General features: G+C 41.7%; 1 protein-coding gene across 1 annotated transcript in view; it reads left to right on the top strand.

Moving 5' to 3' along the window:
* Positions 1-732: 732 nt before the first annotated feature.
* CLDN10 (claudin 10) overlaps positions 733-27,004 on the top strand; it is an 88,980-nt gene continuing 62,708 nt past the window's right edge. Inside the window, exon 1 of the mRNA XM_006191422.3 lies at positions 733-1,183. Within this exon, the coding sequence (XP_006191484.1) occupies positions 970-1,183 (214 nt within the window). The 5' untranslated portion in view covers positions 733-969. The remainder of the gene's footprint in view (positions 1,184-27,004) is intronic.

Here is a 27,004-nt window from a genome sequence, read left to right as displayed (position 1 = left end):
TAAACACAAGAAGATGCTCAACCTTATTGGTAATCAGAGAGTACAGAGTAGTAATCTTAAGGTGGTACCTTTACACCCATCAGACTGGCCAAAATCAAAAAGCAACTCTGAGAACACCAGCGTTACCAGGTGTTACGAAGTCGCACAATGAAGACACCGCCACCGGAAGGAGGGAGGGGCTGGACTGCATACTGCTGTGACTACGTACTCAGCAAAGCAATGTAGCATTATCTGTAAAATAGAAGATGGCATTTCCTACATCCTAGCAATTCTGCTTCTAGGTTTTACCCTGTGCACAAGGAGAAATGCGTAAAAATGTTTATAGCTGTTCCAATTATTATGGGGTAAAGGCTGAGGGGGAAACGAAATAAATATTGATCTCCAGGAAAACACATAAATAAATTGTAACGTGTTTAATGAAATACTATATCCAGCTGTAATAATTAATGAACCATAGCTACATTCCTGAAGATGGATAAATTTCACAAGCATAATGTGTGAAAGAATAGATTACAGAAGAAACCTACACTGGGATTCCATTTATATAAAGACTCAGAAGCACACAAGACTTCTGAAGAAGCAGTGGGTCACATAAGCCTTCACTGTTACTATATAATTTGTACTTTGTAATATCTGGTCGTTGCATGGTTCGTTAAGCTTCAGGCTAACAGAAAATTAAGCATTAACTATGGTGCTAGGAAAAAATCTGTGAACTCAAAACCTTTAGAAGCCATCTACCAAATTTTAGTAAATGCCCATGTAGGACATTAGAAAGATCATCTTAGGCTACCGTTAAAATGCCATCAGTAAATCAGACTTTATCCTCAATTCTGGTGCATCCTCAGGCCATCCGAGCATGAAGTACTGTCACCTACCCGCATTCACTGGTCCACGCGGGTTTGGTCCTCTGCATGCCTAGACAACCACAGTGTTCTGTCCGGACAGTGTCCCTGGAGACAGCGGAGCGACATGTCCAGGGCCCAGATCTCGGCTCTGGTGTTCGGCGTCGGGGGCTTTGGCGCCCTGGTCGCTGCCACCGCCTCCAACGAGTGGAAAGTAACCACCCGCGCGTCATCGGTGATAACGGCCACTTGGGTTTACCAGGGTCTGTGGATGAACTGCGCAGGTAACGCGCTGGGTTCTTTCCATTGCCGACCGCACTTTACTATCTTCAAAGTAGAAGGTAAATATGATAGCTTTGTTTGAGGTGGAAGTAAAATGTTGCTTTTCCCCTCGCTGTGCTGAAGTGGCTGTAGACAGTTGGATGTTAACTGAGTGCTTAATCCAAGTGCCACGATTTGCCTAGGATGGATGGGGTGTCTGAATGTTGGCTGAAATAATTAAATCATGTCTTTTACATGGCAAATGAAATTTGAGAATAACTTTACAGATCTTTTAGAGATACCTAATGCGAATAACAGACTTCAAAGGAAAGGAGCAGAAATGATTGGCTTGTTTTAAAACTAGTTTTAATTTGCCTTGTGTCTAAGATACACACACACACACACACACACACACACACACACACACACACACACACACACACACACACTGTCAGTAGATCATATGTTATCCTAAATCCCTGTACTTCCTCAGACCATCAGAGCATGAAATCCATACACACATATGTATATATTCATATATATATATATTCACATTGATTGAAGCATAGAAGATGGAGAGTGTTGAAAGAGGAAGGGGTTTTTAGAGGGTTCCCATATTTTTGAAAAAATCATGTTTAATGATAAAATAGCAGAGCAAAAAAGTTTTTAAAAGAAGTCAAGGGGAATAAAATGCCCATGAACTTTCACTTTTTGTTATTAGGTTTTATTAAAAATATATATATAGACAAGCTTTCAACGTTATGTATGTTAGACACTATTACAAGTGCATGTATCTGAAAGGGAAAAAATTTTGAAGGCATTTTTAGTATAATCCATAAGAATATTGAATCCCTACTATGTTGTGTACACCTGAAACTAATGCAATATTTAAATCAACTCTACTTTTTTTAAAAAAGGCATTTTCAAAAAAAAGGCATTTTCATATCTCAAGATACCTCCAGGAAACAACTATTTGCTATTTGCTTGTATGTTGTTATAAGAATCACTATGTGCCTCCACTATCTGCCTGTGGGTTTATGGTATTAAAAATTGCCCCTAGTATTTTGTAACATATAAACTGTTCGCAGTCAAATGGCGAAACTGTACCTTGACCCCAATGAAGAAAATGAAATAAAATTTTAACTAGGAAGTTACTAAAGCATAATGTTTTATGGGATTTTTGTGTCAAGTATTCACATCATTAGTCGACAGTGCGTGCCAAAGGATAAAGAAGGGATATTCAGTTAAAGCCAGGAGCTTTCTAATGACAATCAGAGGAAATGTTCAAGCTCAGATACGCCAGTTAGGCCCTCACATAACATGGACTTTCCTAAGCACCCATTAGCGAAATCAGTTCTATGTCTCTCTCCAGTCCCAACTTTACAATTATTTTGGGATATTTCAAAACTGCTCCTTCTACTGCAGAAGGTTTCCCTCGGTACAGGGGAAATTGTACTGTGAGAAGAAGAGTGCTGTGGAGACACTGTTGTCATTCCGCAGACCTCTTGGCCCATTCCCATCTTAGGCACCAAGTGGAAGATATGTCATGGGTGTAAGTGTATTTCTTTGTTCTTTACCAGGTTCATCCTTTAAAAATCTTTTTTGGACTTATTATCCTTCATTCTCTATTCCTTAGTGAAACCCAGTTATTGTGAAAAATAGGCGTTCAACCTTAGCTCCAAAGTAGACTAAAGAACGAGCATAGATTTCTGTTGTGACTTCAGTGCTACTTCCCCAACTGCAATTTAGAAAACGGGGAGTTAGAAATATTGTTATTAAACAGGGTTGATGGTGGTCCAAATAATCTTCCACCCTTAAAACTTAATTCCCCTGATTTTGCTTCTCAGTAGGAAAAATCATATATTCTGTGTCTGCTGTGTACCCTGCACACGAGAGGTAATTTGGAAAACCTTGTCCACTGACAATGCTTCAATTAGAACATGTAAAATTAATTTAACATGATCTCTCCACTTTCTTCATCCTGGATCAAAATCTTTATCAAAGATACAAGTTACTATGGAAATCTATTTATAGCATCAGGAACACTGATTCATACTTCCAAAGGAAATGGAAACAAATTTGCACTTCCTTGTTCACATGGAGTCATTAGCTGGTGATGTTGGTTGCTTTCCTTTATTCCTACTTGAAAACAACAGTAGGGGAGCTGCGAAAGCTTTCTATACTAATAGGCTCTCAAGCATCACAATAATTCAAAATTGAGAAAATAACTCATAAGCCAAAGAGGAACGAAAATGGTCTTATCGCATTTAAAAATAATAAACAATTTAAGCCTACATTGTCAATTGGAGACAAATCTTCTTAGACTTAGGCCAGATTAAGCCTCCTCTAAGAAAGAAAAACAGAAAATCTTTTAAGCTGCAAGACTTTTCTTTTCCCCCATTCTGGTTACATAACTTTGTTGTCAAAATTATACTGAGGTGGAAAGCCCCATGAAAAAGATGGCAGGACCCCCAGGCAGGGCCACTACCCTCCTGCCAGCACCGTTCGGTTCCCTGGCCCAGAAGCATTATTTCGCTTTTTAAACTCTGAAACGGCTTACTTCTAGGAAAGCAGAACTTACCCCTAAGATTCTGTTGGTTCCTTGAGCTAACTCTTGATTGGTCCATTTGTAGTGCTTCATTTGCATGAAGCGAACTCCTCATTGGCCCATTTCTCTCACTCCTGATTGATCCATTTCTACAAATCTTGTTCCTAATTAGTCACCTTTGTTACACTTTATTTGTATATGATGTTGCAAAATGTTGCAGTCTAGACTGGTTGCCTATAAAAGCCTGTATAAACCTACAGACGGGGTCCAGAGCTTGGAGTGTTAACTCCTGTGGGCCCGCTGGCGTAATAAACCTGAGTTCTTCAACCCTCCGAGTGCTGCTTGGTCTCTCGCCTGGATCCAGGTTGCTGTCTCAACTGAGCTGTAACACACATTGCTGCAACAATACCTTCTTGTTATTAACCCTCTGAGATGCCTCAGTATAGCCAGTTTTTAAGGGACTCATTTAGGCTAATAGTGACTACATTCTTTAAAGACTTGATGTAAGCCAGCACCTCTTTGGATAAGGGGCAATTCCAGTTGTGAAAAATACAGGTTCCCCTCAATTACTGTTCTGTGGAATCAATTTCAGGAAAACATCATAGGGACACTTGTCATTCAGCACTCACTGGGGCCTCAAAGCTTCCTGACTCAATTTCAAAAGCACTCCACTCTTTTTAGATACAATATCCACTCTAGGCTGTGTATCTGGTTTTCTCATGTTTTGCTTTTCTCTCTTGTCGATGTTTGTAGAGACGTTTTAACTGTGAAATTGGAGCATCTATCACGGGGAGAGCCGCAGTAGTTTCTGATGGGGAAGGTCATGTTCGGAGAGCATTGCTCTAGTGCTGAGTCACAGTTACCTTGAGGGCGGGGACCTGATCTGTGATGTTCTCCTTGTTCTCCTTGTCCTCCTGGCACACAGCAGGCTCTGGCTGCATATTTGCAAAATGACTGAATGAACAAAATAATGAGTGAGACAGATAGTTTGTGATGAAAGCAAAACTGTATTCCTGGAGGAAGGCTGGAGTGTCTGAACTGAGGAGTGGTTTAGGATGTACTCAGGCAACAAAAAGGAAGATCACGGGACTGCAATTCAGCAGACTGAGCTTCAAGTTCTGACTCCTATTTAGCTAGTCAGACAGCTTGACTTTGGTAATGAAACTTTCTGTGCCTCATTCATAACTTTCCTCCTCCATATACTGAGAGAGCTGGACGGATGCCAGGAGTCCCTTAAAGTGTGTTTCAACTTGAAGTTCAGCTCAAGAACTTTACAGACCTTTACCACCTTGCAGTAGAAGGTCAGTAAAGAATGATGGCTGTAAAAGTCTCCTTCTTTTTCTCCCCTTATCCATTACATTGGCTGGCTTCCTGTGTTCCTGACTGTTTAGAATCTTATCTGCATCTGAGGGAATTTGGGTCTAAATGACCTCAAGTGACCATGTGACCCAAGTAAAGGTGCCAGGATTTCGGTGGAATGAGGCCAAACACTCTTCTGGAAGCTGGCAGTCACAAGACGCTGACTGCCTGTAGAAATATGAATATTCTCTCCTCATTTCCCAAACCTTCATCTCTCTCTCTCCTCATTCCCTTATCAGCCAGGCCATCAGGATGAAGCAGGGGTGGGGAGGAGGGAGGGATAGCATTTGCTAGAGAAGAGGGGTTTTCTATGGGTGTTTATTCACATATAGGGAACAGTTGGGAGCCACCTTAGATCATAACTTTAGATTTCTTTCCGGTGGAAATGCATGCCTTAGTCCACGATTCAATAACAGTAGTAAATAAATCTCAAATAAATAAATAAAAAGTAATTACAGTATCCATGAGGGAAAATTGACTTGCATAATTTAGATACTTTGAAAATAATTCCCAAAACACTAAATTCCATAGATTGCCTCACCCTTGGAAGGTATTAACCTTTAGTCTCAGGACAGGTGTCCATTTGCTAAGAATCTGACTGATCTCTGAGACTTAATTTCATTAATTAAGACTAAGGTTAATTTTCTTTTCAGATTTTTTTTTTTTTTTTTTTTTTTTTGCTGTGTTCCAAATGCATATAAAATTACCTAAAACATGCTGAAAAGCTCAAATTCTGTCTTTGGCAGTTCTCACCAAAAGTAAGTGTAAGAAACATTCGAGGTGTTTTAATCCTAACAAAAAAAAGGCATAATTTTATATGTGTACTGACACAGTCCATGACCCAAAGTAGGTGAATTGTGTTTTCGCATAAAGCTGTCTCTGTGCCCAGAGAATTGGATCCACGTGCTGAAATGTGCCCATGCCTCATGGTGGTGAAGATGGCACTGGAGCCAAGGCAGCCCAGGACTGGACTTGACCCTAAATCAGTCTGCTGCAGGGTGTTTTTTCAGGGAAGCATCAGAGGTTCTCAGGACAGCCTGTGTCCATCAATAACTCCTCTCTTTGAGGCCAGGATCTTGTCTTATTTATCTTGGTGTCCTCAGCACCCACCACTGTGGCTGGCTCCTGTCAGGCTCTCAGTAAAGGCTTGTGGATTGAACAAATGGAAGAAAAAATCATTCACCAAGTTAAATCAGTTTCTGCAAATTTAATATATGCAGAGGGCATCTCCTGTCATTTCACCCAGCTCTGGCAGAGGGAGAAGGCCCTAGGGAAGTACTTAGAAGGCATAAAGGAGCTAGGAGTACTTTTTACGATAGGATTCAAGGAGCAGTTTTCAAGAAGCAGAATGATTTAGAGCTTTGCTTTTCAGAGTGTGGTCCTCAGACCAGCAGCTTCTCTACCACTTGGGAACTTGCTAGAAATGCAGAATCTCAGGCCCCACCACGGACCTATAGAATCAGAATCTGCACTGTAACAACATCTCCAGGGGTCTCCCATGCACATTAAAAGATGAAAAATCCTGTTTAGACCCTGGACTTCTAGTATGATGGACTCACCGTTTACTAAGGGTCTTAATCTCCCTATGCTTCAATTTTCTTACCTGCTAAATGGTGATGAAATGAGATAACAGGCAAAGTGCCCATTACAATGCCAGACAGAGAGACACTCACCATAAAGGGTGGCCATCATTCCTACAAATACTGCTTTAAGTGCCTGAAAAGCCCACATCTCAACAGTAGGAGGGTGACCGTTATGTCAGGACTACAGTAGCTGCTTCCTGGAATCCAAAACCTAACAGGAGGATGCCTTTGACCCCTGTTCCATGGCTAATGTCATATTTATAATGATGTGAAGGATGTTGTGCTCATTGGACTACAGTTTAGGCTTGGGGTTTGCTATACTTCGTAAGGCAAGACCACACTGCACTGAGAAGTCAGGTTCTCACCACAGATGTTCGTTGTGTCAGTCACATGTTGCATCTGCTGGAAATGGGGAGAAAAGGCCCCCTTTGGGCTCTGTGGTAGGAGGTAGAGCTTCATCAAACCTGGGATGTGTTTGTATGCTGGGTAGTCAAAAAAGCCAAAGGTTTACTGGATTATTCCCAGCCCCAGGGACTGAAAGAAACTTTGTAACAAACAATGGTATATTGACTTGAATCATATTTGCATTTTACAAAGTGCTTTCACAGACATAGTCATATTTATCCAAAAGATGGTATTCAGTAACCCCCATTTTACAGACAAAGTAATTGAGGCTCACAGGAGAATTTATTTATTTACTTACTTACTTACTTATTTATTTATTTATTTATTTATTTATTAAGTTTTTGTTTGTTTGTTTGTTTTTTTGAGGGTGGAGGTAATTAGGTTTATTTATTTACTTACTGGAGATTGAACCCAGGACCTCATGCATGCTAAGCAGGCACTCTACCAATTGAGCTATATCTTTTCCCCCAGGAGAATGTATTCATAACTTTGTGTGGTCGTCTATAGACATTTGGGGGGAAATGTTCAGCATTTTGTACTAGCCCAAAACCTGTGTTTAAGTCCCAGTTCTGCCACTTAACTTTTCGTATGACCTTAAATAAGTCACTTAAATTCATTTTGTTTCCTTTTCTTATCTATAAGATGATGATGGTGATTTCTAGTTACATACTTTAAAAGTTTGAGGGAAGATGGAGGGAAAGAATTCTATTACATGAAATAGATGAATATGAGTTTTTAAACGTACCTGGAATTTATTTTAATCATGGATGGCAAGACACAGACATAAAATGCTGTCATGAGGAGCAAGTTTTTTTTTTTTAATTTTTAAAATTTTATTACATTTTTTTTCAGGGTGGGGGGAGGTAATTAGGTTTATTTATTTATTTTAATGGAGGTACTGGGGATTGAACCCAGGACCTCGTGTGTGCTAAGCACACACTCTACCGCTGAGCTGTACCCTCCCAAGGAGCAAGTTTTTATCTGCACAGATCCCTAGAAGCAGGAGGCGTGGTTCGGGAAGCACCAGAGTCGGTCAGAAGGCAGAAGGAGTGAGAGGAAAGCATGAACAAGACCCTTTACTGAGCTGTCTGGTACCAGCCCTGGGTCGATTAGGACAGAGGGCTATTGGCTTGATGTGTGAAAGCTTGATAAAGGAGGTCATTGCGGGGTGGGCTTTGGATTAGCCAATTTGCCTAGGAAAGCTGCGCTTGTTTGCTACCTCTAAGAATCTGCTACCTCTGGGAGGACAGTCTCCTCCCCCATCACCTATCACTGCGAGGCCCTAGATGCCAGAGCATGGAGAAGGCAGAAACTAAGAAAAATGCAGTGAGTACAGTATGCATTACCAGATCCTTTGGTGGTGTTTGCACAGGTAGTTCAGCCTCCCCTTTATGGCTTCCCATGTTTATCTGATTGTCAAGATTTGTTTTCATGCACTGAATATTTTGTGTAGGAAAGGTTCAGGAGTATTTTTCACAGTGTGCATTGCTTCTCTCTTCCCCTCTCTCCCTTTCTCTTTCTCTCTCTCATTGCCCGTCTGGCCACACATGCAGCAAGGTGGGGCTCTTGAGTCTCCTCTGCTAAAATTCCATTACTCATAGACTTACTCCTCCTAAGGGAGATGTACTCAAAGGACTTCTTCTGAGCAAAGGCATGCTGGAATTAGTAGTTTTAAAACTTCCTGCCCCTCTGCATTTTTTAGGTAATTCTTGAACACTTCAGAAAGCAGTATTTCTCTTAAATAGACTCAAGATAATTGAGCTGATTTTCAGGAGACAGCTGGTCTACAATTAAGCTTTGCATTAGAGGAAAAACTGATGACCCAAAATTGACAATTTGGCAAGTTGCTATAATATCACATTACAACGACAAGAGGAACCCTGTAAGTAGTTAATTCACTTGTTCATGAATGAGCTCCTTTCATCAAAGCATTCATTAGATTCCTGATGCAGAATGTAGGCTCTGGGGACTCAGAGAGGAAAAAGACATAAGCCTGTCCTTAGTGGGTGTGCTTCTTAGAGGGGGACAATCATTTAGCAAACAAATAGCCCAGAATGATAAGTGCCATGTGCTGATTAAGTTCAGCAGGGTAGGCAGACTTCCCAAAAAGCCAGTGCTTGAACCGTCTTGAAAGCTGTGTAGAAGTTTGCCCAGGAGAAAGAAAGAGAGGGCATTTCAGGCTACGGGACTCATCTGGCTCTACAACTTATTAACTATATGACTCCAGGCAAAATGCTTAACAAATGAGCTCCCCTATCTGTAAAATGGGAGTAATATTATCTACTTCAGAGGGTGGTGGTGAGGATTAAGTGAGTTAATCTGTGAAGAGCATTCAAAGCAAGGCCAGCACATACAAGCAAAGACCTCAACTCAGGAAGGAGCCAGGTGCATCAGGGAATAGCAGGCACGTTGGAAAGGCTGACACCTGGGATGTGCAGGGGGAGCTTAAAAATGGGGCCACAGATGCAGATAAAGGGAAACTTGCAAAGGGACCTTTAAGCACTATGAGCGGATTTAGACTTTGTTTTAGAGGAGCTGGAAAGCCATTGACACATTCTCAGCAGAGAATCCCTGATGGGCTTGCATTTCAGAAAGATGCTGCAGTGCTTCATGTGAGAATCTGATCTTAGAGCTGCAGTGGGAACAGACAAAGAAGAAACTTAGAGGAGAAACTGAGAAGACCAAGTAACTTGGTGACTCACGAGGGATGAAGGGGTCACGGATGCTCCAAGGTTCCTGCCTGGAGACTTGTGGGCCATGAAAGAGGAAGCTGGCTGCAGTGCAGGTCCTGACCTATATGTTCCATCTGTTCTCCCAGGGCAGTGTTTTCTAATACATTCCAAGATTTTAAGTAATCAGATTCTCAACTTAATGTTTGGCTTTAAAAAATCAATTGGACAGAATGAAAGAGACTAGTTTGACTGAATTCAATTTAAAAAAAAACTATGCTTCTTAGATGTTTGGTAAAAACCAATAGGAAAAGGTAATAGCCATAAAGATAAATGCAGTCTGAAGTGCCATTAGTAGCTTAAGAATATCCGAATTAGGAGGGTGTAACAGCTGCCTGCTCCCCGTATTCTGTAGTGAGATTGCATAGGGCTAGTCTTGGGCGCCATATTTGAAGGGACATGAATATAGATCACATTCATTGATTTGAGAGTAGGGTAACTAGGAGGAAGAGAGGTCTTGAAATAAATTAACATGGGTAATTATTTCATCTGGAAAAGAGGAAAAGAAGATGGTGGGTATGAGTGTTGGGGGGAAGGGTGGGTAAGAAGATGAGTAGGACCACCGGGTGGCTGTAACTAGGAAATCGGATTTAGGGGCACTATGAAGAAGAAATTTCTAGCAGAGTTGCCCAACCATGCAATGGGCTGTCCCACAAAGAATTGGTTAGAAGTATCCAGAGGAGATATCCTTTGCTGAAAAGGTGGTAGAAATAATTCCTGCGTTGGCTGGGTAGACAGACTAGGCAATCATTAAAGTCATTCCCAGTTTCAGATCTGAGATTCTGTGAATATGTAAAAAGAAAAGTATTTAAACATCGATATTCCTGACTTTCATACTGACTTAAATATTTTTGTGCTCTGTGGTGGGCATTTGGGGACGTAACAATAAAAAGACCTGTGTCTGCCCTGGAGATGTGCACAGTCTAGATGGAATGGGAGTTAAAGTAGTAAATGTCATCATATACATGGATATGTTATTGTTATTATATTTAAATCAATATGTTAATATATGTTAGCGTTAATGATGAATATGTAATGTTCTACCTTGAGCTGATATTTTAAAAGGTCCTAAGCAAACCCAAGAGGTGTGCCACCTAACTTTTGCAGGGGAAGGACTGACTACTTCTAAATCCAGATGTAGAGCTAGGTGCTGGGGGTGGGGGAGCTTTGAGAGCACAAGTCCTCCCTTTAACTGGATTTCTTTGGATCCAAACCAAATCATGTATCACAACCAGACCAGTCACCCTACTGGGAGACTGATATTCTCCAGAACACGAAGTGCCGACTATCAGGTGGGCAGGGGGACATCTGACTACAGCAGATGCTCTCAGTGACCACCAACAAGCCTCCAGCCAGTCACATCTGGGGATGCTCTATAGGACCCCTACAAACGTCCCCACGGAGCTAATTCTCTGCTGTGGTGGTTGAGACCTTTCCTTAGGTCCTGTGCCCCAGCTCTGTGCTCTTTCTGCTTTGCCCAGCCTCCCAGGTCCTGGAGATCAGCTGATGCTCTCTCTGCTGTTTAAATCTGGACCTCCGACCTCTCACCTTTTTCCCCTCAGCAGATGTCTGGCTTCCAGGCAGTAGATCTGTCTTATGACTGTTTTACCCGCTAATTCCAGCCCACCTGGCTGCTCAGTCCTCACCCAATGCCTGCTCTCAACTCTAAGCTCCAGACTCGACTGGTCTGCCTGCTGGCTGGCCCATTTCCTCTACCCCTGGTTCTGCCTCCTCACCAGAAGGCGCTCTTCTCCCACCCTGTGCCTTGGGAGGGACTATCGGAGCATATCTCCAAGCTGTGAGAATTTGGGGGGAAGGGAGAAGAGGGAGGGAAGGAGTGAAGCAGGAATCACATTCACTGCCCAGCTGACAGCTAAATGCAGTTGGTGCTGGCCTTGGTTGGAGGTGGAGCCACAAAGGGGAGCCAGAAGATGCTGTTAGAGAGTTACCTGGAATTCATTTATATCATCTGGGAAAATACCCATGTTATCCTGCTGACTCCCTCTATCCCAGATTCAGGTCAGTATAGGGAGGGTTTGGAGCCTGAGTGACCACAGCGCCCTCCCCAGGAAACTTCCTGTTTCAGCTGCAGCTCCAACACTGTCCTGTAGGTAATTAGAGCTCAGAGAAGTTACATAACTTGCTCAGTTTCATGGGGAAGGTGGTGGCCATGGCAAAATTCAAATGCCAGACCGTGTGACTCCTGAACCCAAACGCTCGATTAAAGGGCTCCCCGTGGCTGATCCCCAGCAAGAGGAATGCGTCACAACGATCCTGACTTGCCTTTCTAGTCCCCCTGCTTCCATCAAACTGGACTTTGCGCTTAATCTTTTCCCTAGTCTGTGCCTCTGCTCACACTGTCTGGGGTAACTGCCTTTCTTCATCACCCTCCATGTCTCTCCTCCTTCATACTCCAAATGCCATCTCCCAAGCAAAGCCTTCTGCATCTTCTAACCAGAAGGGACCTTTGTCTCCACTGGTACCCCAGTGGCACTTCGTGCTTTTCTTCCCATAATTTTCTTTCTCTGGCTTGGACTGTGCTTACCTGTGTACTTGTCCTTTCCCATCACTAGGTATTAGCCCCATGAGGACAGTGGTTGAACAATTTCTTTCTGTCCCTTTCCCAGTAGATAAAATCCAGAAAATCTGTGCTCTGTAAGGTGTATGTTAAATTAGTGAATTATCTATTGAGAGGGGTGAATGGGAGTAAGGACAGGACCACAGGGCCTGGCTCAGCTTAGAGCTGAGAGTTGAGAGCATCCGTGGTGCCATCACTAAGTCTGTCTCCATGGTGACCAGGCTCACGTTTCTCCTTCTTGTCCAACAGCATAGCATGATAGAAGTTTCAAAGCATCCTAGCAAACTCATCAAAAGAGACATTGTTTAACACGGTGTTTCTTGCTCTTATGGAATCATGCTGGGTCCAATTGGGAGTTTTTTTTTTTCCTTTACGAAGGTCTCTAAAACCATCCCTTTAATCAGCTGTACTAGAATTTATCTGGGGTTTGCTACCAAGCTTGCCAATGGCAAGTTTTGAAATGTACCCTTGTGAAATTTGGAACATTTTCCTGACCCCTGCCCTTCTCCCTGGTCATGTTTGTCTCCATTCTAAGATTTCACCTGGTCCTTTCATTCAAATGTTAACGTTATGAAAAATCTCAGGCACCATTCACAAGTTTCCTTTGGGCCATAGAAAACAGCCTGTATTTGAAAGGTGCAGCTGAGAAATCAGAATGTGATTAAATTGGCTCTGATTATTCTGCTTACCGGAATAGGCTCACTCTCTGAGGACTTTCCGTCCTCTGAGTGGTTCTGGGCTGAGCCCTTCTCTTGGTAATTAATGACTGAGACATGGATGTGGCTGTTAGTCTTGACCATGAATCATCCAGCCATGCATGACCGCAGTCAGCAGAAAAAAGAGCTCTCCAGCTTCTCATCTGCTGGATCCTGAAGAGTGGCTGGATGACATGAGAGATCAAGTTTCTGCAGGTTATAAGCAACTGGGTAAAAAGTGCAGGGTAAACATAAAGTGTCATTCACTGAAAGCAAAACAAATTACAAGCCATAACCCTCTCAAGATAGCCTGGTACCACTCAGGTTATCTATGTTCCAAAACATGTGCTAGGATGATTGCTTTGGAAATAGTTGTTCTTTCATGAGTCTTACTTTATGTGAACTCAAATGGTTGAGATAAGGAGTGGAAATCATTTTCCAACAATAAGTTATTTCCTTCCTGAATTTTTTTCCCGTCAGGATTCTCTTAGTTACCCTGTTCCCTGACCACACACACACACACACACACCCACAACTCAACTATGCTTCCTTAGTCCTTCAAAATATTTGTAATTATCTTTGACTATTAACTTGGCAGGTCTTCTCTTCCTATTTATAAATCTTGATTCTTCCTGTAATCAGCCAGCAATTTTTTTCCAAAAAACTTAACCTGTCTTGTATCTCAAACATTTTATTTTATTTTTCCTATGTGTAAAAGCTATGCTGTATGCTACATCAGCCTATGGGAACAAACGCTGTATCTTTACATTTCTGACCCAATTCAGATAGAATCCAGGCAGAAACTCCAGACTTTGCCAGGGGCCCCTGCCCTGAATATCTCTGATCTTCCTGGCAATGCTTGTAATGATCTCATCTCTTACTTGCTGTTGTCTTCAGGGGGAACTTGGGTTCTTTGCAATAGCACTGTAGCTTGGCTCAAGTCCCATGATCACCACCAACCACTACCACTTCCACCTCAAACTCCATCAGCCTTTTCCCTGAGTAAAAGGAGAGTAAAAACCGTGTTTTCTATGCAAACATGGCTTCTAGAAAACACCCCTAGGCACCCACCCCCCCGCAACATCTCTGTGCATAAGCTCCTCCCACCTGGAACTCCAGTGCCTTCTTTTCTCCCTCAAGGTCATGTTCTACCACTGCTGACCTCTGCACCCACCCTGTCTCTTTCTCCCTTCCTTCCTGTGTCAACTGCAGATAGACTTGTCCCAAGGGTTTCAAGAGGTGACAATTTCATTTCACCAAGGGTAAGTGTTTCCCACAAAACACACCCACAGGCCAGGATGGCCAAGTCATACGTTCTAGTATTGGTGCCACATTGGACCAAGACACTTGTCCTCCTCTCCAACAATTTAAAGAAGATTGATGCTGAGACCAGATCACTGAATAGGCTCCCCTCCCTCTCTCCCCACTCTCTCATGGGGTTGATGGCAGGGATGGATGGAAAGTGCTGTTTTCTCTACACGCTGGCCTCATCTTAGAGGTTCACTGGAGATGGCAGTAGATAGAGTGGGTGGTGTGCGAGGATGGAAGGGTGGAAGGGGGCCTGGGGATGATGTTAGAGTCCTAGAGCCTTTCAGAAAACTTGACTCCAGTGAAAATTTATGACTATGAATAAATATTGAGGACAAAGATGCTGTCCAGCTCTATAGGACATGTAATAATTACATGTAATGCAAAAGGACATTTTGGGGCCTAATTTCATCCCCTGACCTCAACAAAGTTTGAATTCCAAGCCTACAAGTCCAGTTAAAGAAAAAAGTCCCTTTACAGAAACCCATGGCTTGTGGCATTTTCCTGCTGGTGGGACTTGGCCATTGTCTCTACAGTTTGCTCTGAACTGACTGACCAGTCCCGGGAGCCACAGGGGAGGTGAACATTCCTGTTTCTAGGGGCTTTGACGAGTCCCGAGCTCAGCCTGTCTTCTTACACATCCTCTGTGGTTCTCAGAGCCTCTGTCTCTTTCTGATTTCCAGGAAGCAGAGCACAGTGACAGCCTCAGGCAAGCAGTGGCCTCCTTGTTACTAGAAAGGCACCTCCTTTTCCCCCCCAGGAACTCACGCCTCCACTGGTTCTCATCTTCTTCATGAAGCCTGTGACAGCTGCCCGTCTCCCAGGGCATCTGCTCCCACAGCCTCAGGCAACTCTCTTATGGCATTTACTACTGTCCACCCTGATTTTTGGTTTTGGACAGTGGTGTGTAGGTAAATGCTAACAACCCCCTAAAAGTGCATGTATAAATATAGACATAAAGATATAGAGACATATACACATATGCACACGTGTACATGTGTAAATACATATGTATGTTTATGGTAGATTTTACTGATATAAAGAATACATAACACTCAGTTTACAAATAGTAATAAGATGCACAGTATTCTTTATCATAAATTACATGTTGTCAGTTGACTCTCAGAATGCTTTTAGGTTTGTGCTAAATTTTTGTATCCAGGGCCAACTAATGGTTGCAACTGATGATTAAGTGTAATTCCTACCCGATCACTGGCTGATACAGAACAAGTCATGTGAAAGCCAAACAAGGAGAAGCATATTTGTATAGCACTTGGTAGTCAACAACATGAGTGACTTCTTTGCTGTATTGGATGATCGTTTTGAATATTGCAGGAATATTTCCTCAAATTTGTTGTGCTATTCACAATGTAATGGCTTTAGACGTGACATCCTTTTCAGTTTAATCGACATTTGCAACATTTCTCCATTTCTTGCATTTAGAAAACAAAAGAATGAAAAGGTCCCAATTTGTAGCATTTGCCAGTTTCTGTGATGTAACTGGGGTAAATGCTTCTTCCATGGCAATTTCAAGCTACCAGTGTGATGTCACTGAATGTGGAGTTGGGGAGGCAAATGCACTAGCACATAATTGCACGGCTGTAATCGACCTCAAGAGCACAGATGATTTAGGAAGTGATGAATTCTGAGTATTTATTACCTTTTGTTTTCAATATAATTTACTTAATTGTAAATTTATATTTTTTAAAGTGCCTGTGTTTTAAAACTCACTTAGCAATTGGCTCTTGAGAGCTGGTAGAAGCCACAATAGAAAACAAGGCAAAGATTCACCAACACCATGTACAAAAATAAGCTTAAATTGAATTAAAGACCTAAATGTAAGGACTGGGAATCATAAAACTCCTAGAGGAAAATATAGATAGAACACTCTTTGGCATAAATCGTAGCAATATTTTTTTTGGATCTGTCTCTAAAGCAAAGGAAGTAAAAGTAAAAATAAAGAAAAGAGATCTAATTAAATTTAAAAGCTTTTGCACAAAGGAAACCACCGACAAAAAAGACAACCTACTAAATGGGAGAAAAAATTTGCAAATGATATGACTGATACGGGGTTAATATCCAAAATATATTAACAGCTCATACAGGTCAACATCAAAAAGCCAAACAACCTGATTGAAAAATGGGCAGAAGAACTGAATAAACATTTTTTTCCAAAAAAGACATGCAGTTGGCCAACAGGCATATGAAAAGATGCTCAACATTGCTAATCAGCAGGGAAATGCAAATCAAAACGACAATGAGATATCACCTCACACCTGTCAGAATGGCTGTCTTCAAAAAGAACACACACACACAAAATGTTGGTGAGGATGTGGAGAAAACGGGACCCTCATGCACTCTTGGTGGGAATGTAAATTGTGGAAAACAGTATGGAGGTTTCTCAAAAGAGTAAAAATAGAACTACCATATGACTCAGCAATTCCACTCCTGGGTATATATCCAAAAGTAACAAAAACACTAATTTGAAAAGATACGTGCACCCTAAAGTTCATAGCAGCATTATTTACAATTGCCAATGTATAGAAGCAACCTAAGTGTCCATCAACAGATGAATGGGTAAGGAAATATGGTACATATACAATGTAATGCTGCTCAGCCATAAAGAAGAATGCTATTTTGTTATTTGTAACAACACAGATGGACTTGGAGGGCATCATGCTAAGTGAAATAAGTCAGACTGAGAAAGACAAATGTCATATGATATCATTTATATGTGGAATCTAAAAAAATATGGCAAACTAGTGAATATAACAAAAAAAGAAGCAGACTCACAGATATGAAGAACAAACTAGTGGTTACCAGTGGGGAGAGGGAAGGAGGGAGGGGTGATATGGGGGAGGGGATTAAAAGGTACAAACTATTATATATAAAATAAGCTACAAGGAGATACTGAACAACCCTGGGAATATAGCCAATATTTTATAATAACTATGAATAGAGTATAACTTTTAAAAATTGTGAATCACTATATTGTACACCTGTGACTTATAATATTGTATATCAATTATACTTCAATTAAAAAAAAGAAAACAAGGCAAAATCCTTTCCCCATGGAGCTTAGGTTCTAGTGGGAGCAGGGGAAATTGGGTGTACCATGGGCAAAGTGTTTATGTCCCCTCAAATTCATATGTTGAAATTCTAACCCCCCCATGTGGTGGCATTAGGAGATGGGGCCTTTGGGAGGTGATTAGTGCCTTTATAATAGGGACCCCAGAGAGCTCTCTCACCACCTTGCGGGGACACAGTGGGACGCTGACAGACTGCATCCCAGAAGAGTGTCCTCACCAGAACCTGAGCATGCGGGCACCGTGATCTCAGTCTTCCAGACTTCAGAACTGTGAGAAATACATATCTGTTTTGTAAGTTTATAAGTGGTACTTTGTTATAGCAGCCTGAACTGATAAAACATGGGGGCAGTGGGGAACAGCCCTCAAATGCCATTAACATAATAACCATCCTTTCTGGATGAATGTCATCAGCCTCATCTCCCTAAACTTTTTCAGTAACACTCCATCATGGCATTTTGGTTACTTCCCATTCTTTCTTTCACTGAATCTTGAAGAACTACAGTTTCACCCACAAGAAGCCAAGGTTGGGACATAGATGGATTAAATGGAAAATTTCTCCCTATGTTTCAGAACTGTAAAAACATTTGGCCCTATTTGTCACTTACTTTTTGCTAAAGGTCATTCCTTCTAAAGCTACATAGACCCATGGCAATGCTCAAAGAAAAAAGTATACCTCATATACCTAATATACTGTACCAAGGATTATTTTCTACAGCCCCCTAATGGAAAAAATATTTTTAAAATTCTCTCCCTGTAGCCAGCTGGCTAGGGGCCACAGGATCCAATCCAACCAAAACACACACTCTTTCCAGCAGTGCAGTGCGATTTGCTTAGCCTTTTCCTCGTAGAATGTTCCACATCTCCTTAACGGTGCAAGGAAATTGTTCATGGTTATTTCTTTGTGAAGTTTTTGATTGGATTAAAACACCAGTATAAATTGAATTTAAACTGTCCAATGGCAAATCTTTTATAAAAAATAAATTCTAAGCTCCTGGGGAACAGAAACAGTGGCTTATATTTCTCTTTCTATTGCACAGTACTTACCTAGCTCTGTACACGGTACACATAAGAGCCCTGTAAGTTCATTTGTTGGATGAATGAATTTATTTATTTGTGAATAAATTCTTCATTCATGAAGGAACTGATTTATTCGCTCATTACTTTTCTTCCTTTCCTTGCATTTTATCTGCCATTTTCTTTACACTTTGGACTCAGTAATACCTTTTATATCATTTTCAATAAGAGAGCTGAATAAATGCATACTGACTTGATTTGAAAACAGAAATGGAAACAGACAGAAAATCTTCAGCAAATTAGACTCCAAATCTCCCAGTGAGTTGCAAATTAATCCAGTGAAATGTTCTGGATGTTTTGGCTGAGGGAATTCTATCCCAGGCAGGTCACACTCTCTTACCAACCTTGGATGTGGTTGAAGGAAGATTCCTCTAATCCAAAACATCCTGCGAGTTTAATTTAATTACGAAACAACATGTTGTGCAAGTTAAGTTAGACTTCCAGATGACTTAGTAGAAAGTCTCCGGTTTGATAAGGAAAACAGATGCCATCTAGAGCAATAAAAATGGCTGCATCGGGCCAAGCAGTCAGAGATGGGTACAAACAAGCTAGAACAGCTCTTATTTAATGTGATGCTAGGAGCAATAAAATTCTGTGTCATTTGGGGTTAAACTTTAATTTCACATCCTTTAAATATAAAACTACATTTGCTATTTGCACACCAAGCAGACCGTTGAGTCATCTTTAATCTCATTCCTTATTTCTTGAAACACAACTTATTTTTAGGTTCTGCCAACTCTTCTTTCTGATCTTTTACAACTCTTTGTTGTCCCCACAAAGATCCCAACCTCTTTCCAACTTCTGCTCTTCTATCCTGTCCCACTTTGCCCTAAGGAACTCCAAGAAGCAAAGGTAGAGCCTCTGCTCAAGAACATTTGCATATCTAACTATCCATCCATACGCCCATCCACACATCCACCCATTCACCCGTTCAGCAAGTATCCATTGAGCATCTTTTATGTGTCAGGCATTTTGCTTGGTTGTGGGGGCAGATCAAAGAACTATATTCAATATCCTGTAATAAACCATAATGGAAAAGGGTATATATATGTATAACTGAATTACTTTGCTGTACACCAGAAGCAAGTAAAAAGCTGGAAAGACTGAAAAATCAACAATTCTCCTTAGATCCAAAGAGAGAGGATGACACAGGGCAAAATCTGTGTCCTCCAGGACTGCAGAGACAGATGTTTTGGAAATGCTTGGAATATAAATGCTTTTAGACAGGGTATGCCCTCCAGTGGTAGGCCCCCTTCTCTCTACAACAGCCCACATGGCCTACCTTAGCTGTTTTACCCATGGAGACATTTGAGTTTGCACCCTTGACTGATAATTATATCTTTAAGCAATTTTTGAAGAAATTTCCACAGATTTAACGGTGCAACAGTATTTCTGGCAGTTAGCCAGAGTTGCATTAAGTTCAAGCTTTGCTCCTGTATAAACAAAATCCCTCTTTGGCAAAGACCTAAAACGCAGGCCAAGGACTTGCCCTGCAAAGCCTCCTTTTTTGGCAACTTCCAGCCAGTGCCACCTTTTTTTGTGCGCCAGTTTACGTGTTTACTTTAATTACACAACTGCTGAGGTTGTCCCAATTGAATTTCATTCTGTAACCAAGCTTTTCTTCGGTTTTCAAGGTTATTCGAGCAACAAGTTTAGTCCTTGAACAAGACACTTAGTCCCTTTAACTTAGTATTACGAAGTCCTCTAGTCTGACATCTGTCTGTCTAAGAGGCAGACTTAATAGTCTCCAGACAGACCCATGGTGTACACAGTCTTGAACGTTGTTCACCATGATGAATACTTCCATGGCCCGGGCACTCAACACTTCTTGGTATTACTTTTAAGATTCTCATCTCATGGTCTTAGAATCCTAATTTCAGACATGACTAAAAACTAAAAGAAGTTCTGAGACTTCAAGTTTAAATAACTGACTTACAATCACACAGCTAGTGTTAAGTCTAAATCTAAAGTACTTGCCCTAAATCTCCAAGCCATTCAAAGGCCCTTTAATTATGAAGTTTAATTTTTACATTTCTTTAGTTTCCACTTTTTGTTGTTTGTTTGGTTGGTTGGGGGTGAGGTTAATCTTATTTAATAAAGGCATTGAGGATTAAACCCAGGACCTCATGCATGCTAAGCACACTCTCCACCACTGGCTGTGGCCTTCTCTCCCCAAGGCCCTTTAATTACGTCACCACAAAAATACTCATGCCCAGTCTAGCAGGTGAATAATTAAGACTGCAGCACAGAAGGAACACACACACCTGCCCTTTAAGAGTTTACACTCTGTGCCCCTCTTAGATCTTAGATAAACCATTCCCACCGTCATTGCTCATGATCAAGATTCAAGAAGACTCTTTCCAATAGATTCAAGAGAACACTTTTTTTGCAAGTAGCACCCCTAAGATCCGCCTTCTAGCTCTTGGGGGTTTCTTCTCTATTATTTATCATCTGCTAAGTTTAAAGACTTTCCAGAATAGTTGTTCTTAATCTATGGGTCCATGAACTTGGATTTTGTCAAATACTTTTACTGCGTCGACTGAGATGATTATGTAATGTTTGTGATACGATGTGTTACATTGGTTGATTTTCTGATATTAGATCATCCTTGCATCCCTGAGATAAATCCCATTTAGTGATGGTGTATAATTATTTTTATTATTTTACTATTTTTATTGTGATAATATATGTCACGTAAAATTAGTCATGTTTAAGAGTGTAATTCTTTAAAAATGTTTTCCTTTTTTTCTCTTTTTTTAAATTTTTAATGGGAGGAGGTAATTTTAGGTTTATTTATTTATTTAATTATTTTTTTAAAACACAGGTACTGGGAATTGAACCACAGAGTTATACCCTCCCCGCAAGAGTATAATTCTTTTTATGTGTTGCTGGATTTGATTTGCTTGTATTTTGTTGAGAATTTTTTTATACATTGAATATAGATATCAGTGTGTAGTTTTCTTTTTTGTGTGATATCTTTTTCTGGTTTTGGTATCAGGGTAATATTGGCCTCATAAAATGGGTTTTAGAGTATTTCTTCTCTATATTTTGGAAGAATTTGTTTGATTATGATGGTCTTTGTCAAAGTAGGGGGTATCTGCATTTTATCACAAGGTGTTGAGGAAATATTGAAGCTTACACTATAGAATATGTATTTCAATAAATTTTTAAAAATCACTTCAGGTAAATATGACAAAATAAATGAGAGCCCTCCTCATGAGACAGAGGAAGAGAGCTAACAATCATTGAGTTTGGGAGGCAAATAAAACATGTATTTTCAGTAGACAAAAAAGGAAGAGGTTTTAATTGGTGCCTTAATAAATGTCAATGGAGAGGAAAGGACTTGAAAAATATATTTCTTGTAAAAAATTTATTATGGAAATAATATACAAAAGTAGAGAAAAGATAGTGCAGTGAACCCCCATGTTCTCATCTTCTATTCTTCTAACAATTATCAATACATGACAGTTTTTGTTTTTCCTATACCTGCTCTGCTCCTCACCCTTACTCCTACTTCTACTGAATATTATCAAAATTATTTTACCCACAAATATTTCAAGCTGACAGTTATATCGAGGCTTACTTCCTCATATTCAGGTTTGTTTTGACTTGTTGGGCAAGAATGCTTCATAGTGTTGTGAACTCTCACTGCATCTCGTCAGAGGTTCATGGAGCCTGGTTGTTTTTTCTGCCATGTTTAGAATCATCGGTGTGTTCAGGTGTCACAGTCTGGTCCATTCATTGTAAAATCCCCTCTCAAGTGCTTCACTAATCATTTTACAGCCACTGTAAACCGTTTGCCTTGATCCATTACTTCACTAGAGGTTGCACAATAGCAATATTCCAATTCTGTTATTCCTCTGCATTTATCAGCTCAAACTCTTCTAAAAGCAGAAATTTACTTCATAAACTATCTGGCAACCCTTTAATAATGATTTCAGAATAGTTCTGTGGACAAAAAGGATTCAGCAATTATTTTGCCTTTCTCTTTATTTCCCAGTTTTCAGAATCATGAGTTGGATTCCTGCCTTCCTTCAAAGGTGTGTGTGTGTGTGTGTGGTAATTGTATGAACTCATAGATTTTTAACATATTCATTGTGTTAAATCCTTTTCAGTTGTTATTCTTTTTGGTGCCAAAAGTGCACAATCTCTCGGTCTGTGGGTTCTTGAATTTGGTTCCTAAGTCATGGGGCATGATCTTGTGGTCTTTGATAGATTCTTGGCTTGTTGGTATGACAAGATGTTCCAGGCTCATCTCTGACCTAAAATTAACCATTTCTCCAAGGAGCTCAGATCCTTTTAGTGGAAAATGATATTTAGTAGCACAGTCTAGGTGCTAAGGGTGCTCATTGTTCTGGGGTGGTCAAGGTACCACCCCAGACAGAACTAGAAAGAATTTTTTTAAAAAATAGAAAATACATGTCTTCCTACTAATATTTTTAACTCAAACTTAGGATACAGGGTTTTTATTTAATTTGATATATATCTCTTTTTTTCTTACACCGAACATCTTGGTTCCTAATGAAAAAAATCTAATTTCCTTTGCTACTCAGTATATTATTGTTTAATAACTGTATTGGGCGATCAGAAAACATAATATCAGGGGAATATCATGCTAAAAAGTAAATTACTGGAAACCATTTGGGATTTATTTGCAGTTTTGGTGTTGTTGCTGTCTTTCTTTTTTTCCTTGACACATGCCCTACTGGGACTGTACAGTCCAATTACTGTGGTTTAAAAATAGAAGCTTTAAAAAAGTCCAGATTCAGCTGACACCCAGGGAGCTTTTGCCAACTTTGAAGGCAGAAGTGATACACCCTGGAGAGGTTATGATCTCAGTGCTGTAGCCAACTCAAGTCAATTTATTAACTCAAGTTTCTACTAATTCAGGAAACAATATATACCTAGTTATACTTATAATAATTGCTTTAAATTAACCATCTATGTTTAGTAGGAGTTAGACTCTTTTTAATGATCAATTTTCCAACTGGCTAAGAGCTTATTTCACTCATGAGGCTTTTGTCTTCAGGAGGAAAGTACAAAGTCCTAGAGCCACAGAGGGTTGGTGTGTTACTGAACCTCACAAGGTCACCTGGTGTCACCACCTCAGTTTGCAGAGGTGGAAACTAAGATCCAGCAGAGTCTAGTATCTTGCCTGACATTGGACGGCTAGTCAGCAGCAGGGACAGAACAGGAAAGCAATCTGCCATCACCCTTCCATACACTGTGCTCTGCTGCCTCCCCTCCTGGGGTGAATGTTGAAGGGTCCTGTCATCTTTGCAATGAGCAAAGAGGACCCAGTCTGAAAGTTTAACCTCAAGATTCAAGATAATCAATATTTATGAGAATTTGCTCAGTTGTTTGGTAAATATTTAGTAGTTGGCTTTGAGTAAATAGCAAGACAGCCTTTATTGTCTATTTTTTTGGTCACAGTCCAGGAAATAAATTGAAGAGAACATCCAATTGGTACAATGTTAAGACAGGAGACTCTACTTCAAACACTTGACACAACTATCCCACAATCTTTAATCAAAAAAACAACACTAACATTACTTTAAAACAACACATTACTTTAAAATAATTTTCACTGTTCTGATTGCAGACGTTGCCTGTGTTTATCTAATTCAATAAACCACGACCACACACAAGGCACTGGGCTAAAGGGGGATTTTCCAACAACTAGAACTCTCCTAATACGGAACAGGCTGCCTTGTGAGTGAGTGACGCGGGGAACTGAAGGCTGTGCGTTACCGTCAGAGTCTGCAGAGGGAATTCCTGCGAGGTGCAAGGGTGGGACTCGGTGATACCCATGCCCTTTCTAACTCTGGGAGCGGAGGAGAGATTCGTACACTGTAATTTGTGTGATGTCCTATTAAAGGGGCTTGTTTGGGGTGGAGAGCGGCAACCATTTATACAAAGAGACACAACACATTTTTCCCTCCAAGTTGTTTCCCTTTACAGCTTTGCCCACAGAATCTCAGTGTATCAGTCAGCCAGAGTGAGCCCTTAGGGACCGTCTCCAAGACACTTTCATCCTAGGGCGCTCCCTTCACAAATGACAGGACAGGCTCTGTGGGAATTACAGCAGCTTGCTGCTGGCTGTGAACTTCCCACGCTGCCAACTTCTTTTCTTCCTTCTCTCTCTAGCTGTCTTCTGTTTAAATCTTGACTCTTCTGATATCCCCTCCTGCCTGAGGTTTATTAGCCACTAAGTTCTTAGTCCAAGGGAAAAAGAGAAGCAAGTGTACAAATTTGGGACCTGGAAACTTGTTTACCTGTGTGCGTTCAAAATCACCCAACAAATACTGAGCCCCAGCAAATAGCTGCTAGGCTCCAAGAGGGGTGCTGGGGGAACTGGGAGGAGACACAGCTGCTGCTCTTCCAGGCTGAAGGAGGAAGGAGGTGAGAAAGGAGCAGAGACAGGAGAGTCCAGGAGAGGGAGGACAGGGAGGAGTGGGGTCATCATCTCATGGAGGAGGAGCGGGCTTGCTGGGCAGAGGGATGTTTCACTTTTGACCTGCTAAAAGAGAAAAAGCTACTTAATAAAACATGAAAGGGGAGTTTCCAGGCATGGGGAAGACAGTACAAAGGTCCAAACAGAAGAGAAGTTGGTGAATTCGAGGAACTGAAAGAGGTTCAGACAGGTTGGAGCTCAGGCTGGAGAGAGCGAAGGTCTGGAGATGAAGTGACTTATTTTATAACTGGAAGTTTATACCTTTTTGCTATCTCCACCCACTTCATTCTTCCCACCCCAACTTCAGCCACCAATCTTTGTATCTAGGAGTTCTATTTGAGTGTGGGGTTTTTTTATTCGTTTGTTTGTTTTTGACAGAATGTATTTAACTTAAGAGTGCGGGTGAAAAACCCGGCCCCACGACCACACAGTTGAGCCCGATGGTACCAACCATGGCACTTAGAACCCAGGGCTCCCTGGGCATTGGGTTCCACATCACGATACTCCTGAGACCTTTGAGTAACTCACAACACCTGGCAGGGGAGACAGTAAAACATGACGATGTAACAAGGGCTGAGGGACAGATGGACAACGGGTACCCCAGGTGCCATAATGTCCAGTGATTCCAAGTGATGGGGACCAGAGGTGCATCACTCTCAACCAGCCACCGCCCTGTGATGTCACAGTCTAGGCTGAATACTAATAGCAAATTCCATTCACATCCTATTTCCTTAAGTTCTCATTTTTAAAAAATTCAGCTGATCTCAAGCTCAAGTGTCCATCAGAATCACCTGGACAGTTTGTGAAACCAGGGCTCCAGCCTTGAAGTCTGACTCGGCAGGTCTGGGGCCATAAATGTGCATTTGTGACAAGTTCCCAGGTGATGCTGCTGCTGTTGGTCCAGGGACCACACTTTGAGAACTGCTGATGAACTCGGTTCACAAGCACTGTTCAAGGGCTGCTTTGTGTTAAGCTTTGAAGGAGGCAAATCCCTGCCCTCCAGGGGCTTGCCCACTAGTGGAGGATACCGAAATAAAAAGAAAGTAATATAAAGCAATGCAATAACACAAGGCCCTAATGGGGGTTAGAAGAGGTTCAGTTGAGCATGGAGAAGAATGGCCCCCATCAGTCTGGGGGAGCCGAAAGCAGGTTAGTCTGGGCTTCCAGAATGGGGAGCTGATGCAGTACCAGGAAGGAGCCACATGCACAGAAAGAGCAGGAGGCCCACCGGCAATGGCCTGTGTCTCAGTGGAACTGGGGAGGAGGGTGCTCGTAGAAAGTGACCAGGGATGAGTATGGAGGAGCCCCTCAGAGACTGATAAAGGGGTGTGCGGGGGGTGGGGTGAAACCTAACCAGATTTGCCTTTTGGAAGGATCATTCAGGTGGTGAGGGTATAAAAATGGGGATGGCATAGGGACGGGAACTGAGATAACAGGTCTGAGCTCAGGTGGGTGGAGAAGGGTTGAGGCCAGTTTAGTATAAATCGCAGCCTTGGTGGAGAAGTGTTAAGAACTTACAGGTCTGCTGTGTTTCCAGCTTCGACAGGTTGAACTGGATCCTCTCTGCTAAGCGGTCAAGGACACACACACCAGTGCCTCACGGCGTGAGCAGGAGTATCGGGGTCACTCTGTGGCCTCATCAGACCCCAACCATTCTCTGAGTGCCCGAGGTCTGCGGCAGCCCTGTCTCAGCTGCCCCGATGGTGCACTGTCACCTGTGGGCTCCCCTGCTCCTTCCCTGGGCCAGAGTAGTGGGGACCCGAGAGGATTAGAGGCAGGATGTGAAAGAGTTGGAAACCAGCCACTCTCCCTTTGCGGCACGAAGGCAGAAAAGGAGCCCTGAACAGCTCGAGAACGATCGCAAAGGCGCCTGTGCAGAAACAGGCTGCTCCCCTACAAACCCTGCTACCTGTGGGCCCCGCATCAGCAGGGGGGCAGCACCTGGGAGTTTCTTAGCAATGCAGGATCTCAGCCCCACCTGGACCTCCTGAGTCCCAATCTGCAAATTAGCAATATCCCCAGGTGATCCATAGGCACATGCAAACATGAAAAGCGCTGGAAACACTGCAGAGAGACCCG

The sequence above is a fragment of the Camelus ferus genome, chromosome 14 (genome assembly GCF_009834535.1).
Source record: "Camelus ferus isolate YT-003-E chromosome 14, BCGSAC_Cfer_1.0, whole genome shotgun sequence".
Classification (NCBI taxonomy): domain Eukaryota; kingdom Metazoa; phylum Chordata; class Mammalia; order Artiodactyla; family Camelidae; genus Camelus; species Camelus ferus.
The sequence above is the reverse complement of the archived record's forward strand: the minus strand, read 5'-3'. Positions and strand labels throughout refer to the sequence as shown.